Here is a 23,946-nt window from a genome sequence, read left to right as displayed (position 1 = left end):
AGTTATGTCAATTAGAGAAGAACAACACCTAAAAATAAAATAATAATGAATGGTATTTTAATTTACTTCAAGAATTGATTTGCAATTAAACACTATAGAATAACATGGCGTATATGTTAAATCACACTATCTTAAAATATATGTAATTATTATAGAATTTAATTTTTGTATCTTTACATGCCATTTAAAGCATGTTTGGTTATTTATAATTGTTTATTTCACATATACACATCAATATTAAATAAATAAAAAAATTCTAAACCTTAAGAATGCAATCTACCATCAACCATACTTCTTTCGCTTACTAATGGGAAAGTTTATTACTAAAGAAATAATGAATAAGAAAAATTCAACTATTATCATCAAATATACTTATATACAATAAATTCTCATTTTTAATAAAAATGAATAAACACATTTTCAAAATTTTATAATTATTAAAGACATAGTTTAACAAATATATAACAACAATGTAAAACTAGAACTTGACACTACGAATTTTCTTACATTTACATAATTTCCATTATCTTCGTCTATAAATTACTTATTAGCAAACTACTTATATAAATTACTCAATCTTTATCTGTAAATTACTTATTGGTAAACTACTCATTTATGACGTGCACCCTAAATAATTGGACTTCAAATTTAAAGTAATTTTTGTTCACCCTCAAATACGTTTGAGAATAAAAAATTGTTCCACAAAACGTGAAATTTCTGCGATCCAGACTCCAATTTTCACATTCCACCGGGTATTCCGGTCCACCGATATGGCTCTGATGTACATTGCCTCAATAAGTCTGTACCCGTATATGATTTTCATGGAAAACATTTTTTCTTTCACTAATGTATAATGTATGTTTATCTCTGAAAACTTTGGATAACAAAAAATTTTCATCTCTGAAAACTTTGGATATCTTATTTTTACCCCGAACATAACATCTTGAAAACTGCGACTTTGGATATCTTATTTTTACCCCGAACATAATATCTTGAAAACTGCGAAGCACGCAATAAGACCCTCAACTTTGTTGTCCAATCAAAAATTACATAATAAATTTTATATTATTGTGTAATATGAAAACTTTGGTTAAAGTTGTGATGTACAACAATATTTTTTGGTCAAACAAGAGATTAATACGCCGTCAACGCGCAATGATCGCTAATTAAGAGTCTAAGGCACAGACTAATAACAAAGATGCAATTGGGATTTCTACCAGGCCATATACATTGTGGTGATTAATATGATCCCCATCGCAAATTTGTAAGGAAACTTGAGTTTCTTTAGTGTCCTTTGCAACAATGCCAAGAGTAATAGGCAATTGCTAGCATAGGCATAAGATTGAATGCACCAAGAAATACAGAGCATTTAGCTAACAAAATTAGTTTCAAAATAGAGGCACTATTCATTCTTCACTCGTTTTTATGAAAGAGATTTAAATTAGATTTCGTAAATCTGTTCAGTAAAAAATAGATTTTTATTACTGTAACACCGCCGGATGGAAATCGAGGAAACCAAAAATTTGATGTTTGCCTTGGCCGTAACAAAACATTGGGCAAACAGAAGACAGTCCAATTCTCATTTAGGAAAACCACAATGCAACACAGGAGGCCAAAAGACTAATGAATTTAATTACTTCATTGTTAAGAAAATGCAATTACAGGAGATCAAAACTTTACATCAACACTGGAATCTCCTTACGCCTAGAAGTTTATGCCGCTACTATGATTTTTACAAAACTGGACAGTGACTGGATAAATGGTAGAACTCAACACACAGCCGCTGCCTCTACATCCACTCATTTTTCCTTTAATTAACCAGAGATTTCGATGGCTCTAACCTCAGGCTTAGGCTGAGGTTGTTTTGGGACCGTGACAGTAAGCACTCCGCTGTCCATTGTAGCCTTCACCTCTTCCACCTTGGCGTTTTCGGGTAGCCGGAAACGCCGAAGAAATTTCCCGCGAGATCGCTCAATACGGTGCCACTTGTCGTTCTTTTGCTCTTCTTCTTTCTTGCGTTCACCACTGATCTGTAAAACTCGGCCTTCTTCCACCTCAATCTTTACCTCCTCTTTCTTCAGACCTGCCATGAATAAAGAAAACTAAATCCCTGGCTCTAAATTGCAACCAATCGGCCATTAATGACGAGAATGAGAAAACCCCTCTAAATTGGTAGCAAACAGAGGATAATTACCTGGAAGATCAGCCTTGAAGATGTGCGCGTCGGAAGTTTCCTTCCAGTCGAACTGAGTGTTGGCTATGGCTGTTGCATCATCTCTTGAAAAGTGGCCGATATCCCCCAGAAATGGAGACTTCCCTGCTTCCAAAGGGTCCCATAAATCCAGCGATAATGGATCGAAGATGCTGGATCGATTGCCGAAGAAACTAGGAATGAGAGACATGCTTGCAACGAATATCGATTCTGTAACTGCAACTGCGAGATCTTTCAAGATTTGCACACTTCTTGTTATTGAGATTTGGGGAAGAATATGTGACAATTTATAACAGCAGCATAAGAATGGTAGAATGTTCAAGAAGGAAGGTGCTCTTCCACTAGATTATTCGAACAAATCGTCTCCTACTAGATTGTTCTAGGGACTTCTTTTGCACAGTTACGAACCTGTTTTCCCTCTTTATAACTCTTTTGGTGGGAATCATGATTCCCTTTACGGCATTGTTCCAGGGGCTTCTTTGGATGGTTACAAACTTGTTTTTCCTAAAATTTGGTGGAAATTATGATTTGACCAGTCAAAACGTTAGACCGCAGAAATTAAAATGTAATAGAAAGCTAAAAAAGTTCAGAATGGAATGGAACATTTAATTTTGTTGGGTGCGATAAATGTATGTACGTTATGCTTTAGTTTGGGATTATTTCAAACTAGCAATTACTAAGTCCGTGTAAAAGTAAAATATTAAAATATTTTATTTTTAAATTGAGGTAAATAAATTAAGAACGTTGTCATCGTGCCGAGACATGTTCTTGGATTATTTCGATATATCACATAAAAGCAGTGTTACACGGGGACTCGGCCCCCCGGGGTTTAGTTTCCTCGCTCTCCGCGTTCTGGGGTCGAGTAAGGGATGTTCCTCCACGCTCTCAAAATGGAGGAAACTCGAGGGGACGTGCCAGGGAAACGTTTCCCTTCTCTGAGGGGGCGTTTCCGAAAAGAGGGACGTGGGGGGAGGGGGGACATGGGGGACGTGGCACACTTTTAATGCATTAAAAACCATTTTAAATTTTTAATTAACTAAACACTGAACTTAATCTTTAATTAAGAGTTAATTAACATTTAGGGTTTTGGAAAATCGTTGTTTCATGTTATAAACCGGCACCCTGAACCATGAACAACACACTCACAGCGGCACAGCCTTTGCAAGTTCACTGAGCACTCCACTCACAGCGTTGGTTGGATTTCATTGTTCGGATTCATCATTCCAGAGGGGGCTGATTTCATCTCATGTGAATATCTAACAGCCAACTGGCATACTTGAGTAAGGCCAGGTATTCGTATATACATAAGAATTTTAAATTCAGTTCAATTTATCTAAAATATATATTTGCACATATGATCACTTTGTTCTGTTTTTCTGTGTTGAACTTGGTGCAAATATCTAACTTCTCCAAGTTAAGGTCTCGTCTGTACTGGTTGATGTTTATCGAGGCTTTTTCTGAACAGAAGATTTGCAAGGTGGAGTAAAGCCCAACTTTCATATTTTCAGATTTGCAAATTTGCGGGTGTTCCAGAGATATAATATAATTCTGCATAAAAGCTGACCATATTCTGTTTGTGCAGTCTATCTCTCTCTCTCCAGGTGAAGTGAGGGCCCACTATTAGATTGCCTTCATGAAAAGAGATCCATAATATATTATGTTGCATTTCATTTCTAAAAATCATATGCTTATTTCTCTCTCTCCAGGTGAAGCGAGGGTCCTTATTTGGTTGGCTTCATGAAAAGAGATCCATAGTATATCATGTTACTTTTCATTTCGTGCTGGAAATAAAATCATATGCTTATTTCTCTCTCCAGGTGAAGTGAGGGCCCATATTAGGTTGGCTTCATGAAAAGATATCCATAATATATCATGTTACTTTTCATTTCTTGCCGGAAATAAAAATCATATGCTTATTCTGAGTGAATCATTTCACATCGACAATGGTCAGAGTGGACAAACCAGGGATCCACAATGGGAGAAGCACTATACAAGTATTGTAAATACTAAAAAAGCTATGTTACAGTTCAGAACATCTCAGGCTCCCTAGAAGGTTTTATGGTGCAGTCAGGCTATATTCGAACAAGATAATTATAATAAATTGGAGATTTATATGTTTTACGCTTTTAGTTTTAATCATGTCCATATTTATCTACTACTAACTATTTGTCTTGTGATGCTGTTAAAGATTGAAGTTTATATTGCATGAAACATATCATTGCAGTTAGATACACTTATACCTATTGGAAGCTCAGTGTAATGTTCATTTCAAATTAAAGAAAGTTTCTACCGCTGCAAAATGTGGCTTTTTCAGAGTAATTTCTGCCGTGCCTAATAATATAAAATTGTTTTCTATAAAAATTTAGAGCATATGGGAGCCTTTAGCATTTGGCATTTTTTGCCAATGATGACTCTTGATGTATCAGACTTGACTTTAATCTTTTATAAATTTGGATAATGTCAAATGATATTCATATCAATGATCATGCTTTATAGCTTTTCAATTCAAACCAAATTGTCATAGTGGACTCAATTAATAAATTATATTTTATATTTATAAAATTTTAAGACCCTGACGCTCCCCCACGTTTCCTAAAAAATGGTAGGGAGCTTTTGCATAGGCCGCTCCCGCGCCCCCTCGCTCCCTCGCCCCCTCGTCCCGGAACCTTGGTGGAACATTGCATAAAAGGAAATGTCTATGCAATGATATAAAAAATTTGTTGTGATGCGATGTATTATATGGATGTAATTTTGTTGCAATGTATTATTTTGTGTTTATGTAAATTTTGTTTTTCTTTATTTTATTGGATAAATGTAAGATTGGTAGTAATCAATTGAATTATATGGTTGTAAATTTTGATATTATGTGTTGTATTGCATGCATGAAAATTTTGTTATGTTAAGATGTATTGTATAAATGGAAATTTTGTAGCTATTTGTTGTATCATATGCATGTAGTTTTTATTGCATTGTGATGTATCAAGTATATGTAAATTTTGTAGTGAAGTAATGAGGGAAGTTTGCCTTGTAAAAAGATAAATTTTTAGTTTGAAGTTTTTGCTTGTCACAACCTTTAGATATTCTTATTTGTGCAGAACTTCAAAATTTTTAAAAGGTTTCTTCATTGCGACAAAGCACACAAAATTCCTTTGCTCGTGATAATGTTTATTGCATTGAAAGGTGTTTTTGTGATGACATGTAGTATCATACTTAAAGCTATTTTTATCACAACACATCCCATCATGGTGCATGAAAGTTTCTATTTGTGTGATACAACTTCTTCAAATTTTCCTTAATCATGACAACCCTTTTATTGCATTGCACCAAAGCCTTAGTGCACATGGATAATTTTGATTGAATCTATGGTTATATAAGAACTCCATTCATATGACATGGGGATTTTTCTTCATTGTTTTGCACCTTTCAAAGGTAAAGTTTCATTCATCACATCATTGGAGTGTTTGCTTGCTTGTGTTGTTCCGCACTCAAATCATGCCCATATCCATTTTTATTGTGACATATCACATCATATAAAAAAATTTGTTTGTGTGATACATTTGTGACTTATTGAAAGTTTCATTCACCATGACAAAGCACTAAAAATGTCTCTTCTCACAAAATAGCATATCCCACTAAATGTTGTTTTTGTGAGAACACATTGCACATCGCACTTCTTCAAAGTTTACTTCGCCACAAAAAACCTCTATTGCATTGTACCAAATTGCCCATGCATGTGGATAAATATTATTGAGCCTATGGTCATTTAGTGAAACATATGATGCATACCAGACAAAGATTGCAAATGGACATGTACCTTTATAAGAGGATACCTAGTGTGTAAGGATGATCCCAATAGAATATATGGTGTCATCTAATGAATCAAAGAATGCAAAAAAATAAATAAAAGGTTAAAGATAAAAATCCACTTCCATAAGAGGGATACCTAGCACGTGTATGGTTTAGAGTACCTCAATGGTCATATAATAAGATCAATGGCCCTCTTACTGCCAGTGGTGCATTAGAGGTCAAATTAGAACATCAATAGCATAAGGGAAATTACTTGTGACATAATAAGGGAGACATATGGTTGACTAAAATTAACCATGGTAGTGTAACAACCCCAAGTTAAAAGTTCATGTAATAAAGTTAATAAAGGCAAAATAAGAACAAGGTCATGGGACACGTATTCCAAGTTGAATGTTGGGCAAATCATCCTACTGGGTGTTCATTTGGTTTATTATGGCTAAGGGGAAATTGGCAAAGGCTTTGAAAAGGCAAGAGGCATTAATTGATATTTTATTTATTAAAATAATGGAAAATAGGAGAAAATGAAGGTGAAAGGTCACAGGTTGCATGTGAGGAGGAAAATGAAGGAAAAACAATGGAAATTGAAGAAAATAGAGGCCTTATTAATAAAAAATATTTTGAGGATTAGTTCACAACCTTTTTGTCAGTTCAATTTTGGAGCTCTCTCTCTATTCTCTCTACTCTCTCATACTCTTGCACACTTAGCGCATTCTTGGAGCACTCTAGCATTGGAGAAAGGAAGGCAAAGTAAGGACAAGGAAGAAAAAGGAAGCAAAGATCAAGCAAGGGATAGTTGAATCAAGCGGCTAAAGCGGATTACTTGCAGATATCAAGTTGCATGTATGATTTCTTTGTTGGTTTTGGCATGCATGGTACACACATGTGTGTATTTGGTTCTCTTGCTATCATTGGCATGGGTTTTTCCAGGTGTGGTAGTGGTTTCAGCCTTGCCTTGCCAATTTTGGATAGCCATGGTATGATGGGGTTCTTTTACATGGTTGAGGTGGATTGATAGATGGTTTCAAAAATGAGTGGGGTGGTTTCAGGAAAATTCCCAAAGGCCTAAGAATCCCTTGACCGGTAATGGCGGGATACACGGTAAAGCCCGAGGGTGGAGACGGGAAAATTCCTCACGATTTAGGTGGAGAGATCCAGAGGCATCCATGCTTGTTTAGGGCATAGTGATCCCTTAACTAGTATATGGCGGGATTGTGGTAAAGCATGTAGTGTATGTTTATTGTTTGGGCCTAGGAATCCCTTGACCGGTAATGGAGGGATACACAGTAAAGCCTGAGAAGTATTGGTTGGCTTTGTTGTAAGTCCCACATTCATATTTGGAATATGGCATGGGGGTGATTGGTTGAAAGAAATATTTGGTTCAACCCAATCTATGGTTGGGTGGTACATGGAAGTCCCTGACTTGGTTGGCTTTTACATATGTTAATAAGAGCTCTTTTTGCTCTTGTGTTTTATGTATAAATGTACTTTCTATTGTGTGGTTATGATGGTTGTTTTATTATTGTTGTTTATTTGGTTATATGTTGGTTACAAGCATAGTTTTGTGACAACATTGAGTTATGCTCTCACCATGTTTTGGCTGGTAAATGAAATGTTAATGAATGTATGACTTAATAGATGATAATGCAACTATTGTGAGAGGGCATCAAACCTTTTTGAAAAATCTCAGATAAGTATAACGCCCCTATGTTCAGATGTGTTTTTATGACCTATACATGACATGTTCATGATGTGTTTAACGAAATGTTTGTCATGGTTAGGATGGGTCAGGCTAGTTCCTTGTTAAAGTTTTGCATTAGAGGACTTTTATTCTTGTTAATTATCATTTTTAAGCGTTTCATCAAGTTCTGGGCAGATTCTCGGGTCCTAGCCTTGAAAAAATGGCTTAAATCTCGCGGTCACTGGCACAGAATTGGCTGAAAAAAGCTGCATTTGCTGGGAAGCAAGCCTGTGGGAGCGACTGTAGGGTTTCATTCACATGGAGGCCTTGTCATGGGAGTGACGGGGGGGTTTAGTTCAGTGAAAGGCTAAGTTAATTCAGGGGTCAGGCACTTGGGGTGGTTGGTTAGCCCTAGGGGGACCGTAACACTTGAGGGAGGTCTATAAAGTTTTTGGTTCGATAGTTCCACTTCCTTAAGGCGATCTAGGGATTTGAATCATATTATAGTAACTTTTCATCAAATATTTAACCGGGTTGACTGGTAATCTTGGGTAAGTGTGGGAGGAGGGTGTTACACAGTGGTATCAGAGCAGGTTCCATTCTCATTGGGTGATTAGTAGTTTCCATTCTCTTTGGGTGATGTTTGGTTTCCGTTCTCTTTGAGTGATATCTGATACCACAGAGTTGTATTAGAGCATGGTTCACCCCTTGGACTAGATGGGTGAAATGTGGTTGTCATGCATGCATGTAGATTGTATATGTGTTTGATGTGAATGCATGATGATGGTCATTGTTGCAGCTCTATTTTCATGTAGAAGTTTATGGTGTTGTTGTTGGGATGTGTTTGTCGTGAATGCGTGTCAGTTGAATATGCATTTTTTGTGTATGTCTAGTGTCTATATGTTGTTGTGTATGCATTGTCATGGTTATGGTTGTCATGCATGAGGTCATGGTTTGCAGTTGGTATTGTCATGTATGTGTAACAACCTCAGGTTAAAAATCCATGTAATAAAGTTAATAAAGGAAAAATAAAACCAATGCCACGGGACACTTATTCCAAGCTGAATGATGGGAAAAAAATCCTAGTGTGGGTGTTCATTTGGTTTATTATTGCTAAGGAAATTGGCAAGAGGAAATGGCAAGGGCTTTGGAAAGGCAAGTGGCATTAATTGGCATTTTATTATGAAAATAATGGAAAATAGGAGAAAAGAAAGGTGAAAGGTCACAAGTTTCATGTGAGGAGGAAAATGAGAGAAATATAATGGAAATTGAAGAAAATAGAGGCCTCATTAATGAAAAGGCTTTCGAGGATAAATTCACAACTTTTGTTAGTTTAACCTTTTGTCAATTCAATTTTGGAGCTCTCCCTTTATTCTCTCTATTCTTACATACTCTTGCACACTTAGAGCATTCTTGGAGCACTCTAGAATTGGAGTAACAAAAGAAAAGGAAGGACAAAGAAGGAAAAGGAAAGCAAAGGTAAAGCAAGGAAGAGTTGGATCAAGCTGCTATAGTGAGATTACTTGCAGGTATCAAGTTGCATGTGTTAATTTCTTGCTAGTTTTGGCATGCATGGTACATACATGTGTGTATTTAGTTCTCTTGTTGTCATTGGCATGGGTTTTTCTAGGTGTCACAGTGGTTTTCAGCCTTTCCTTGTCATTTTTGGGTAGCCATGGTGTGATGGATTTCTATTATTTGGTTGAGTTGGATTTTTGGATGGTTTTGAAATTGAGTGGGGTGGTATCGGGGAGGAAACACAAGGCCTAGGAGTCCTTGGACTAGTGAAGGTGGGATTGCGGTAAAGCCTGATTGTGTATACCCCCGTTGGGCTTAGGAATCCTCAATCGGTGAATGGTGGGATATACGGTAAATCCTATAGGGTAGAGACGGATAAATTCTTCACATTTTAGGTGGAGAGATCCGAAGGAATCCATGCTTGTATAGGCCTAGTGATCCTTGGATCGATATGTAGTGGGATTGCAGTAAATCCTGGTAGTGTATGTTTCTTGTTTGGGCTTAGGAATCCCTTGGTGGGATTGCAGTAAATCCTAGTTGTATAGATGAGGGCTTGGGCCTAGGAATCCCTTGGTGGATTACGGTAAAGCCTAAGGAATCCTTGTTTGTTTTGTTGTAAGTCCCACATTCATGTTGGGAATATGGCTCAGGGGTGATTAGTTGAAAGAAAGATTTGGTTCAGCCCAATCTATGGTCGGGTCGTACATGGAAGTCCCTAACCTGGTTGCATTTTTCATATGTTAATAAGAGCTCTTTTCCTCTTGTGTTCCATGTGTAAATGTACTTGTTATTATGTGGTTTTAATGGTTATTATCATTGTTAATCTGTTGGTTATATGTTGGTTATAATCATGGTTTATAACAGACTTTGGTTATGGCTCTCATCATGTTTTGATTAGTAAATGAATTTCTAATGAATGTATGACCTAATAAATGATAATGCAACTATTGTGAGAGTGAATCAAACCTTCTTGACGAATCTCAAATAACTATGAGGTTCTTATGTTTAGATTTGTTGTTATGACCTGTAGATTACATGTTTATGATATGTTTGAAGGAATGCTTGTCATGGTTGGTAGGGTTCAAGTCAAGTCCTTGTTCAAGTGTTTGCATTAGTAGCCTTATTTCATTGTTATTTATCATTTCTAGAAATTTCATGAATTTTTGGGCAAAGGCCCGAGTCCTAGCTATGAAAAAGTGGCTCATAATTCAGGGTCGCTGGCACATAACTATCTGGAAAAGGCCACAGTCACATGGATGCCTTTCTATGGGAGTGGGTGGAGGGTATATGTCGAATGGAAGGCTTGTCATGGGAGCGACTAGGGGTCTGGTTCAGTCAAGAAGCAAGTTCTCTTAGGGATTAGGCACCTAGAGGGGTTGGTTGGCTCCTGGAGGTTCTGTAGCTCCCGAGGGAGGTATTTAAGGCATTGGTCTATTAGTTCCACTTCCTTAAGGTGATATAGGAGGTTGAATCATATCATAGTAACTCTTTGTCACATGTTTACCCTGGTGGACCGATTAGCTTAGGTAAATTTGGGAGGAGGGTGTTACAAAGTGGTATCAGAGCATGGTTCACCCCTTGGACTGAATGGGCAGAATGTATTTTTCATGCATACATGTCAGTTGTATATGTGTTATTTATGCTTGTGGTCTATGTTCTTGTTGTGTATACATAGTGGTGGTCATTATTACAGTTGGGTCACCATGTGTTAGATGATGGTGATTGTTGTTGGATGTGGTCGTCATGAGTGCATGTCGGTTATGCCTTTATTATGCATGTCAATGTCTATATGTCAATATGCATGCATTGTCATGTTTATGGTATGATCATGCATGGTAACTATATAATGGTTGAAATTATGTCTATATACTTATATGATTATGTTTATACATGTATTGCGATAATCTGGTTGATCTTGCAGACGAGATATCCTCCCTTAAACTATATTGAGGTATGTTGATTATGTTTATATTTTGGTTTAGATAACATGGTATACTTGCAAGAAGAAGATAAAAGATGACTAGAAAGATGGTAGACTACAGTTCACAAGATTCTCCCTATAGATCTGATGAGCAATATGTTGATAGATACTCTTCTAATATAGCAGACGCATTGATAAGTTTGAAGGAAGAAATAAGAAGTTGCAAAGCAGATAATGACAAAATCATTTAGGCATAGGAGAAACAAGTAGAAGTTAGCAAAGTTATCCTTCATAGTTTTTTAGATTTGCAGAGACAAGGATTGCTTAGGATCAATCATGGGAAGGAGGATATGACTAATGAGGCATATGGCAATAGGTATCATGGTGGGCACAAGTCGGATAGGGATGACACGATTAGAGATGACAGGTTCTTGGATACACCGAATAGGCGAGGTGATGGACACATGTTCTATTCTAGTTCTAGTTCCGACAGGTATCATGGTCATCATCGTTATCATCCTTACAAGAGGAATGATAGGGGATATTTCCAGATGAGTTCAAGAAAGCCAAACCATCTACCTTTGATGGAGATTTGAAGAAATTGGAAGATGTTGAGACATGGTTACTCGAGATGATGAATTTCTTTGAGTTGCATGATTACATAGAAAATATGAAGGCCATAATAGTTATCTTCAGCCTCAAAGGGAAAACAAACATCTGGTGGGAAGATGTGAAGCAGGTTAGAGACATCATGACAAAAGAGTTGATTTGGCATGAATTCAAGAGACTTTTCAGGAAGAAATATTTGTCAGATAGGTACTATGATAGTAAATCCAAGGAATTCTATGAGCTAAATATGGGATCGATGACAAATGTGGAGTATACACCAAGTTCCTAGAGTTGTTGAGGTATGTACTATATCTTAAAGATGAGAAATCCAAAGTTCAGAGATTTTTCAGTGGATTACCATTAGCATTTAAAGATCGGATTGAGTATGATGAGCCTTAGTCACTTGAAGAATTCATTGGGAAGTTGAAGCACTGTTATGAGCAATCAAAGCATAAGACAGAATCTTAGCAAGGTTGGAAAGGGAAAGACAAGACTAAAGGTAAATGGCAGCCGAAAAGAACAAGACCCCAGGATGCAGGTGAGAAAGAAAATGTTGCACCTTACAAGAAGTTTAATGGACCTCAGCCTGGAGGGAAACAAAATAAAGGTGATGGTAAGGGACAGTTGCAGTGTTGAACATGTGGTAAGGAGCATCTCAAGAAGGATTGTCTGCAGAATCGGGTGGTATGCCTCAGATCTACAGTGCATAGAAAGCACTGACAATAGGGGATATTGGACAGAGTATTCCACGGATTTATGTAACATTAGATAACAAGCAGGTAGATCACCAGGCATATATTATCGAGATGGCTGGTAAGATTTGTGATCAATTTGTTTATATTTTGATTGACCCTGGATCTAATTATGATTATGTTAATCCTCACGTGGTGGATAAGTGTGATTTAAATAAATAAGTGCATGCATAATCTTGGTTAGTGCAATTAGCTATAGGTACAAAGAAAAGAGTTCATCATTGGATAAGAGATTGTGCATATGGTATGCCTACATCAGTGCATTTGAATGTGCTTTGGTTGGGATCATATAATATGTTGTTGGGTATGTACTAGTTGTATCTTCATAGGACCAAGGTGGATTGTTATGACAAAGCCATTGAATTCCTGGATGACAATGGAGAATAGAGAATCTTGCAGGGTAGGAATAAGGCAACATCAGTTAGAATGGTTACGGCTATGCAGGCAAAGTGCGGTCGCAAAAAAGGGTGTGTGTTATTCACAATGCATATTTCTAGTGATAAAGGTATGAATGTTGAGGATGCGAAGGTATTGAGAAGGCACCAGATTTTACAGTAGTTTCAAGATGTGTTTCCCGCAGAGATTTCAAAGTTGTCGCCTCATAGAGAATTGTAATTTCCCATTGAGTTAGTACTAGGGGCAACACCATCATCAAAGGCACCATACAAGATGAGTACACCAAAGCTGGTAGAATTGAAGTTGCAATTGAAGGAAATGCTTGACAAGGGATACATTAGGCCAAGTATATCACCTTGGGGCGCACCAATTTTTTTTGTGAAGGAGAAGGATGGTACTCTCAGGTTATGCATTGATTACATACAGTTGAACAATGTAACCAACAAGAACAAGTATCTGTTTCCGAGGACTGACAACTTGTTTGATTAGTTCAAGGGAGAAACAATGTTCTCAAATATTGATTTGAGATCAAGATATCATCAGAAACACATCAAAGAAGAGGATATTTACAAGACTGCTTTTCAGACTAGGTATGGCAATTATGAGTTTGTTTTAGTCCCTTTTGGTCTAACTAATGCTCTAACTATTTTTATGTGCTTGATGAATAATGTGTTGCGTCCTTATATGGAAAAGTTTGTTGTTGTGTTTATTGATGATATGTTGATATATTTTAAGAATGAGGAAGAACATGTCGAACATTTAGCAGCAGTGTAACACTCTCCTCCCATATCTATCCAAGTAATCGACCAACCGGGGTAAAAATGTGGAGAGAGGCTACTATGATATGATTCAACCTCCTAGGTATCCTTAAGGAGTGGAATCGATGTAAACACATCAAACATACCTTCCACATCAGCAACAACACTCCTAGGGGCCATACCAACCACACAAGTATCATGCCCCTAGGTCCCCCTGAGTTTTTAAGCTATTAAACCTCTGGACACTCCCATGCTATGGGCATGCCAACGTCTAGAGAGCTCTAGATGCTCCCACAGGTTTGCATGCCTACGTAGGGACTATTTCCAGCATACTTGTGTTAGAGTTCGCGGGATTTAAGGCACTTTTCAAGCCAGAATTCTGACCACTACCCAGAACTTGTTGTAGCTTCCAGAATCCATTAAACACATGATTACAAGACTAATAAACCAAAAACAAGCTCTAGGACTAGGCTTGACCATCCCCAACTGAGACTAACATTCTATCAAACACTTGGCATCAATACAATCTACAGGTCTAAGATACAAGACAAAGCATGAATGACTGAAAACTCTTATGAGACATGACAAGAAGGATCACCACCTTCTCCTTTGAACTGTTATGACATCAATTAGGTCTTGCATCCATTATCCTTTCAATTACAAGTAAATACATGAAATAACCATGACAATAACCAGTCATATAACCATGCTTATAACCAACATTAAACCATGAAAATAACAGTGAGATATCAGCCATTAAATCCACATATTAATAAGTACAAAAGCAAGAGAACTTAACTTTTATTAAACATAGGAAAATCCGACCAGGTTCGGGACTTCCATATACCACCTAATCATAGACATGGCTAAACCAAATCTTTCTTTTAGCTAGTCACCCCCGTGCCATATTCCAAGCATGAATGTGGGATCTCATGGAAAAACAAATCGAAAAACAACCAAGGGAATCCAGAGGTTAAACCACCTCCACCCTCACCAATCCGTGATCACACCAAAATCGGTGCTTCGATCACAAAACCAAATCGAACTTGGAATGCCATCCGGAATCCATTACTATCCTTGAGTAATTTTATGTCTCCTTATCTCTTAGGCTTTACCGCAATCTAATCCTGGATCACCAGGCCCTAAACCGAGACACCTCCCTCAGGCTTTAACGTGTATCCTGCCAAAACTAGTCAAGGGGAATGAACCTTGAGACCACCTCCGCCCCGGATTCCAAAATCCATCTGACAATTCCAAAGCTCAAAATCGAGATCAACATCCCAACACACCATGGAATCTAGAAAAAGGCAAGGTTAAGCTGAAAACCACTGTCATAACCCGAAAAAACCATGCCGCCGATAGTAAGAGAACCATACACCAACATGCAAAGCCAAGCATGTCAAAACTAGCTAGGAAATCACACATGCAATATGTTACTTGCAAGTATTCTTGTTGAAGCTGCTTGATCTTGCTCTTCCTTGCTTTCCTTTTCTTTCTTTTCCTTCCTTGCTCCAAAGCTAGAGTGCTCCAAGAAAATTCTAAGTATCCAAGAGTGATAGAGAGAGAGAGAATAATGAGATAGCTCTAAAAATGAACTGGGCAAACTTGCCAACTAATCCTCGGAAGCCTTTATATCAATGAGGCCTCTATTTTATTCAATTTCCATTATTTTCCTTCATTTTCCTCCTCACATGCAACCTGTGACCTTTCACCTCCCTTTTCTCTTGATTTCCTTTATTTTCATAAATAAATGTGCCAAAAATTCCTTTTTGCCTCTTTAATGCCTTTGTCTTTGCCTTTGCCTTTTCCAATTTCCTTTAGCCATAAACACATCCAATGATGCCCATTAGGATATATTTTCCCAACATTCAACTTGGAATAAGTGTCCCTTAACAGTGGTCTTATTTTTCCTTTATTAACTTTTATTACATGAAATTTTCACTAGGGCTGTTATAGAACCCTCCCCCTTAGGGAACATTGTCCTCGACGTTAAACCATACCAAGACCTCAACAAAACTGTTGAAAAACAATCATACTGCCCATGGAGCTTTATAACTTAGCTCGTTACAATATTTACAATGAAAGACTTGCTAAAAAGTAAAACATCATGACAACATGACTTGATAACAACCATTCTTCTTACGGGAGATTTATAACATAGCTCATTATGGTATTTACAATAACCACATATACACATATGCACATTTGCTAAACCATCATATAAAAGGATATGATGCCTGCATCCTTAACAAGGGAATCCAGAGGCTCACACCTCCACCCTCAAAGTAATACCAGGAATCACCTCCTTCCCAGGAAGTCCAGAATAAAGTTACCGCCTCATTGTGCCAGGGGCGCAGTCCCAATGTGCATTTGATTCCATCTGGCAATGCTAATGGCCAAAACAAATATATCCTCGACCTTCCCTTCTCTGCTACACAGTGCCTTGGGTAATCCAGTCACCCCTTATGTGCAGTCACTCACCTTCTAAGTTCCCTAGCATCCCCTATCCCAGACAATCCATCTTTTGGCAAGGCTTCCTCACATCAAAAATTCAAACAACCAAGGCATATACCTACCTCAAACCATCATACCAGTCATAGCACACTCATGGAAATTAATGGACACTATTGGGTATTTGTGTCCCACAATGGGCCTGCTCCTAAAGTACTTTACCAACATACTGTTGCATGGTCCAATTCCTTTTGTCATTTTTGCTAATGCTTACAGTCGATTTCAATCACCCAACCGGGCATTTATGTGCTTCTTGTACCAAGCACATAACTTCCATTAGATTTAAAATAATTGAAGTAAATTCAAATCATACCTCATTGGTAGCTCGTCAATAAAGTACATGTGCAATCATGTTTACTTCCTGTCACAACAAGTCAAACTAGCATCATTGACCAAATCATCATGTATAAATATATCACATGAGGTTAGCTCAAAACACAACTATCATAGATCATAATCATAAATCACATGTAACCATCATAAACCAGAATCATAATTCACATGCATAATAAAATTGAAATAAAATACGAATACTTATCCTTTGATCAATCATTAACTTCTACCTTTGTCTCTATTCCGTACGCACTCTGGATCAGTTTTCACACCCAACAAACACCCAATGCCTTCTCCTCAACCATGTGCACATACATATAGTGTGCATCACACACATACAACCACACACGACATATAATGCCATGCAATACATGAACATATACCTGACATACTACACATACACCTACACATAGTGTAAAACACAACACAATACATACATCTACATCTGGTGTACACTACAACACAATACGTACACCTACGCCCGATGTACAACACAATACATATGTGTACACAAAGTACAACACAATGAATACACATGTCATGATACCATGACTACACCATGCACATACATAATACCACATGTACAACATGTACACAATACCACCTATACACATCACCATCTGCATAATGTGTACACAACATCACATTTACATGGAACCACCTATACAATGTGTATACAATGCCACATGGTGGTACAATGTGTACACAATGCTAGACGTACGCAGCACCACGTGCACGACATGTAGACAACACCACATGTACATAGTACCATATGCATGACATGTACACAACACCACCTGCACACAACACCATATGTACAACATGTACACAAAACCACATACTCACAACACCACTTGTACAATCATGCACACAAAACCATATGTACACAACACCACATGTACAACATGCACGCAACACCACATGTACATAGCATTGCATATCCAACATGTACATAGCATCATCCGTACACAACACTGCATATCCAACATGCACGCAACACCATATGCACACAACACCGCATATCCAACATGTTCATAGCATTATCTATTCCCAACACTACATATGCAATATTCACACAACACTATATGTCCCACCCTGTACATAAAATTGCATAACAACATGTACACACACTATATATACACAACATCACAAATGCAACATGTACAACATATACAATATATGCACAACAATAGTACCACACATCCAGAACCACACTATCTCTACCAAGCAACCTTGCTTCCAGTGTCTCGCTTCCATCCATTCTTAGCATAGCATGCCACGCATCACAATGTTTTCATTTCGCCAATGTATCTCTCAGCATTAGCCTGTCCATAACATAAACATAGAAATAGTATAATCACATAATATCAATTCATATCCACATGATACTGATCTCAGAGATCTGTCAAGCTACTCTTCCCACTTGATTCCTCATGAACCAGGAATCTCTTCATGCCATTCACCTGCATAAGCAATCATTCCTCCACCAGAACGATTCCTGATGACCTTGTCAGACAATGACATAAATACGTACATATATATAACATTATCACAAAACAATCATGATCTCGTGAGAAAACAACATACCTACATACATAAATGTATGTATATATATATACATCGACATAATCATGATCACAACATAATTACCAGATATCATAAGGTCAAGGTTAAGAGAACTTCTTTTATCTGTGCAATGCATGTACAACATTGAGAACAACAATTACCAACGTAGCTAAGGCATCTGACACCTCAAACCTTTTTAATTTACCTTTCCTGATTACTTTTCTCATGACTGTCCTGCCATCATTCATTTACACCAATGGACCCAACCACTCCAACTAGTTGCTATATGCTTGCCTTTAGCTGCCCTTATACATGCACTGAGCTTCATCTGGGGCTTACATCACCTGTTTGGTTTCATTCAGCTCTCCCTGGGCTCCATTAAATTTCCTCTTTCCAAACCAATTCCCGAGACTCTAAAAAAAATAAAGGCAAGACCGAGAAGCAAACAAGAACAAAACCATGAAAATCAATAACAATATGAAACCGCAAACAGAGTGGCATAATCATGCACTAGAAACAAACAGAACTGCAATTCAAGCGCAAGAAAATCACAAAATATCGAATACATAAGGCTAACAACAAACACCATGACTCAATCCCCACGATTCCCAGTGCTTCCAAGGGAAAACTCAACCTGAGCCTTCTTCAAGATTCCATGGAAGTTTATTTTCCATGCAATCCCTTGCATCATACTGCCATCAACAAATAACTTTCAGTTCTTAAATAAACATAACAATACACTGCTTACCTTACCTTGTTGTGCCAAACATGTTGGTTGCAACTAAACACATCCATGCCATCTCTCAAGGGACTCCAATTCCCTTGACAGATCCACATGTAACTAGAGACTAGCTAATATACATGTCAAATACAAGTTCATGAATCTAGCACATATCCACATAATGTCAGACAAGATTAAGGTTAAGAAGACTTCTTATATGCAAAGCACTCATTCATTTGGAATTAGGGTTTTCAAACATAGCTAAAGGAATTCTTGTCCAATTCCTTTCTTTTACTTTTTTACCTTGCTGCAATTGAGTCTTGCTATGCACTGCCACATCACCCAACTGTTAGTTATATAAACACATCAACTATTACCTTGTCATGTTAATACCAAGCATGTTTCCTGCAGTGTTTAAACATGTTCCAAATATCAAGACAATCATATCTATCAATTTGAAATCAACCTTTACCAAGACTAGAAATCATGTCATAATTCATAATCAACTCATAATCATTAGACATAATACTACAATTGTCACCTATTACACAAACGTAAATGTTAGCTATCTCAAAACATGTGTTAGTACAATCATCTTAAAACAAGATCGTTCATTCAGAAAATATTACAGACACATACTCATATCATGCAAGTAATCAAACATTTAGACAACGGATAGGCGGCATAATAGACACCAACACTACCAATTAAACGAAATAATCAAACATTCAAGCACAAAATTGATGACATAAGCAAGATCATACCTTAATGCATCTCAGGAGAGACTATCTTGTATGCACAATCAATCTAGATTAGCATGATATAACTTCACGACATATTAACTCAAAAATAAATAAGGCCATGATATCCATAATAATCACTAGCTAATATGTTCACATCATAAACTCATAAACATTCGTCATTTATGCATAGCAATCACATATGTACGATCATTCTACATTAGTACAACACAATGTCACAAATAAGTTGACTCATACCTGAATGGCATAACCCTAACCATATGTATAAGCCAATCCAATTTAGCATGATATACATGTTGTCAAGATGTTAATGTAATAACCCTAATCATCAAGCTAACTATCATATAACAAAAATAAGTTAACCTATAACATACTCATCAACAACATATAATATAATCATCAAGTTATCTAACATAAAACATCAAGAGCAATGCATACAACCATAGGTTACTACCACTCATGACTATCTGACACATGTAATTATAACTACACTAATCAACTAGCATCTATCATGTATGTAATCATAACATCAATAGACATGTACATAAATCTAATGTGTATAACCCTAATTCATATAACAATCCATTAACTAACATACCTGCATGCCGAACATCCAAACTTGTATGAAGACATGCTCTTGCCTCGACGTCCAGTGTTGCAACTTCACTTTAATGATTTGCATATCCTACTCTATCTCAGCCAACACATCAACATCATAACAACCAACAACATCATGATAACCTAATTGTATACAATGACCTCACAATGCATGTCCAACCTACCATACATGCATAACAAATGCATATACAACCATACACTCATGATGACACATCCCACAATAACGCCCTCAACCTTCACATGGCGACATCACTACAACCATGATCAAAACCATGTAAATGCAACACGCACATGGACTACAAGCATAAGAAACACATATGCAACTGACATGAATGCATGACCAACACACTGCCTATCTAGTCCGAGGCGTGAACCATTCTCTAATACCACTCTATGGTATCATATATGACTCAAAGAGAGCTCAACTTGGCTCTGATACCACTATGTGGTATCAGATATGACCTAAAGAGATCACAACCCACTCTGATACCACTATGTAACACGCTCCTCCCATATCTACCCAAGTAACCAACCAACCAAGGTAAACATGTGGCGAGAGGCTACTATGATATGATTCAACCTCCTAGGTGTCCTTAAGGAAGTGGAATCGAAGAAAACATGTCAAACATACTTTCCACATCAACAACAACACTCCCAGGAGCCATCCCAACCACACATGTATCATGCCCCTAGGTCCCACTGAGTTTTTAAGATATTAAACCTCTGGATTCTCACATGCTATAGGCATGCCAATGTCCAAAGAGCTCTGGATGCTCCCATAGGCCTGCATGCTTGCGTCCAGGGACTATTTCCAGCAGACCTATGCCAGATTCTACAAGATTTAAGGCACTTTTCAAGCCTAGAATTCCGGCCACTACCTAGAGATTTCTGTAACTTCCGGAATCCATTAAACACATGATTCCAAGACTAATAAACCAAAAACTAACTCTGGGACTAGGTATGAACATCCCCAACTGGGACTGATATTCTATCAAACACTTGGCATCAATACAATCTACAGGTACAGGATACAAGACAGAGCATGAATGACCAAAAACTCTTATGAGACATGACAAGAAGGATCACCACCTTCTCCTTTGAATTGTTACGACATCAATTAGGTCTTGCATCCATTATCCTTTCAGTTACAAGTAAATACATGAAATAAACATGACAATAACCGGTCATATAACCATGCTTATAACCAAAATTAAACCATGAAAATAACAGTGGGATATCAGTCATTAAATCCACATATTAATAAGTACAAAAGCAAGAGAACTTAGCTTTTACTTAACATAGACAAATTTGACTAGGTTTGGGACTTCCACGTACCACTCGACCGTAGACATGGTTGAACCAAATATTTCTTTCAACTAGTCAACCCCTGTGCCATATTCCAAGCATAAATGTGGGATTTCATGGAAAAACCAATCCAGAAACAACCAAGGGAATCCAAAGGTTACACCACCTCCACCTTCACCAATCCGTTATCACATTAAAACCGATGCTTCAAGCACAAAACTGAACCGAACTTGGAATTCCATCTAGAATCCATCACTATCCTTGAGGAATTTTCCGTCTCATTGTCTCTCAGGTTTTACTGCAATCTAATCCCACATCACTAGGCCCTAAATCAAGACACCTCCCTTAGGCTTTACCATGTATCCCGCCAAAATGGTCAAGGGATTCCTAGGATTTGGGAATGAACCTTGAGACCACCTCCGCCCTGGATTTCGAAATCCATCTAGCAATTCCAAAGCTCAAAATTGAGATTAACATCCCAACACACCATGACATCCGAGAAAAGGCAAGGCTAGGCTGAAATCCACTGTCATAACCTGAAAACACCATGCCATCGACAACAAGAGAACCATACACCAACATGAAAAGCCATGCATGTCAAAACCAACTAGGAAATCACACATGAAATATGTTACCTACAAGTACTCCTGCTAAATTTGTTTGATCCTACTCTTCCTTGCTTGATCCTTACTTTCCTTCCTTTCCTTTGCTTGCTTTTCCTTCCTTGCTCCAAAGCTAGAGTGCTCTAAGAAAATTCTAAGTGTCCAAGAGAGAGATAGAGAGATAGAATAATGAGAGAGCTCCAAAACTGAACTGACCAAACTTACACTAACTAAGCCTACACTGACCAAACCTGCCAATCGATCCTCATAAGCCTTTTTATTAATGAGGCCTTTATTTTCTTCAATTTCCATTATTTTCATTATTTTTACTCCTCACATGCAACATGTGACCTTTCACCTCCCTTTTCTCCTAATCTCCTTTATTTTCATAAATAAATGTGCCAAAAATTCATTTTTTCCTCTTTATTGTCTTTACCTTTGCCTTTGCCAATTTCCTTTAGCAATAAACACATCGAGTGATGCCCACTAGGATATCTTTGCCCAAAATTCAGCTTGGAATAAATGTCCCTTAACCGTGGTATTATTTTTCCTTTGTTAACTTTTATTACATGGAATTTTCACTAGGGTTGTTACAAGCAGTGTTGACATTCCTAATAGAACATCAATTTCATGCCAAGCTTAGAAAATGCAGTTTCTTTCAGACAAAGGTACATTACTTGGGACATGTTGTTTACAAAGAAGGTATAGCAATGGATCCGAAAAAGATAAGATCTATCATGGAATGGGCAACTCCTAGGAATGTGGATGAGTTAAGGTCATTTATGGGGTTAGTAGGTTACTATAGGAGGTTCATCAAGAAATTCTCACGCATTGCATATCATATTACATCATTACAAAGAAAAGGTAAGAAGTTTGAATGGATAGAAGAATGTGTAGCAAGTTTTGAACTATTGAAGCAGTTGCTGAAAAATTCTCCAGTTCTAAAGATTATATATCTGTATAAAGTGTTTTTGGTGTGTACCGATGCCTACAGGAGAGGACTTGGTTGATACCTGATGCAGGAGGGATAGATGGTATGTTATGAATCAAATAAATTGAATGAGTACGAGGAAAATTATGTGATGCATGATCTTGAGTTGGCAGTGATCATCCATGCTTTGAAAATGTGGAGACACTATCTTCTTGGCAGGTGGTTCATCTTGATGAGTGATCACAGTTGACTAAGATACCTATTTGACCAACTCAATTTTAAGGCCAAAAAAGCTAGATGGTTGGCCATGGTCAGTGAGTTTGATCTTGAGATCAAATATATTAAGGGAAAGGAAAACATGGTTGCATATTCTCTTAGCAAAAGAGTACAAGTAAATCATATAACATATATGGGTTCTTATGGGACAGATCTACAGGCTCAGATCTTACTGGCAGGACAATAGGATGACAGGTATAGGGAGCTTAGGCACAAGTTATAGTAGGATACAGGTGAATAAGATGTGGAATATTGTATCATAGTAGATGGTTTTATTAGATTTAAGGATAGGATATATGTCTTGGACAACAGTGAGATCAAGAAGATTATCTTGAGGGAATTTCATGCTAAATCGTATTTAAGTCACCCAGGATATCATAAGATATTGACAAAGATGAAGAAGTTCTATTATTGGCCAACACTGAAGAAGGAAGTGGCAAAGTTTGTGGCTAGATGCTTGGATTTTCAAAAGGTAAAAGCAGAGCGTAAGCACCTAGGTGGACTATTACAAATGATTCTGACTCCAGAGTGGAAATGGGAGGTCATTTCCATGGATTTCATTACAGGTTTGCTGAAAAAATCTAGAAAACATGATTCTATCATGGTTTTGGTGGACAGGTTGACAAAGGTAGCACACTTCATTCCAGTGAAGTCTATGTATTCAGCTAGTG

The 23,946-nt window shown here is 37.4% G+C and overlaps 1 protein-coding gene across 1 annotated transcript; it reads right to left on the bottom strand.

Moving 5' to 3' along the window:
* Positions 1–1,610: 1,610 nt before the first annotated feature.
* LOC149241389 (18.1 kDa class I heat shock protein-like) lies at positions 1,611–2,492 on the bottom strand. Its single transcript, XM_089367514.1, has 2 exons — positions 2,195–2,492; positions 1,611–2,083 (listed from the first exon to the last, which is right to left on the bottom strand). Exons 1-2 carry the CDS (start codon positions 2,400–2,402, stop codon positions 1,815–1,817), a joined length of 477 nt encoding a protein of 158 aa, XP_089223640.1. The 5' UTR covers positions 2,403–2,492; the 3' UTR covers positions 1,611–1,814.
* Between the last annotated feature and the right edge of the window lie 21,454 nt (positions 2,493–23,946).

This window comes from Pinus tabuliformis, chromosome 8 (assembly GCF_031772625.1).
Source record: "Pinus tabuliformis cultivar Carrire ecotype Pingquan chromosome 8, CPIR1, whole genome shotgun sequence".
Taxonomy (NCBI): Eukaryota; Viridiplantae; Streptophyta; class Pinopsida; order Pinales; family Pinaceae; genus Pinus; species Pinus tabuliformis.
Note: the sequence above shows the minus strand (reverse complement) of the source record. Positions and strands in the feature narration are given on the sequence as shown.

Bases quoted from the DNA above. Each gene is read 5' to 3' on its own strand.
- LOC149241389 (XM_089367514.1), bottom strand. From the start codon at position 2,402: ATGTCTCTCATTCCTAGTTTCTTCGGCAATCGATCCAGCATCTTCGAT. The intron at 2,084-2,194 runs GTAATTATCCTC...TATTCATGGCAG, and splicing joins CTTCAAGGCTGATCTTCCAG to GTCTGAAGAAAGAGGAGGTA.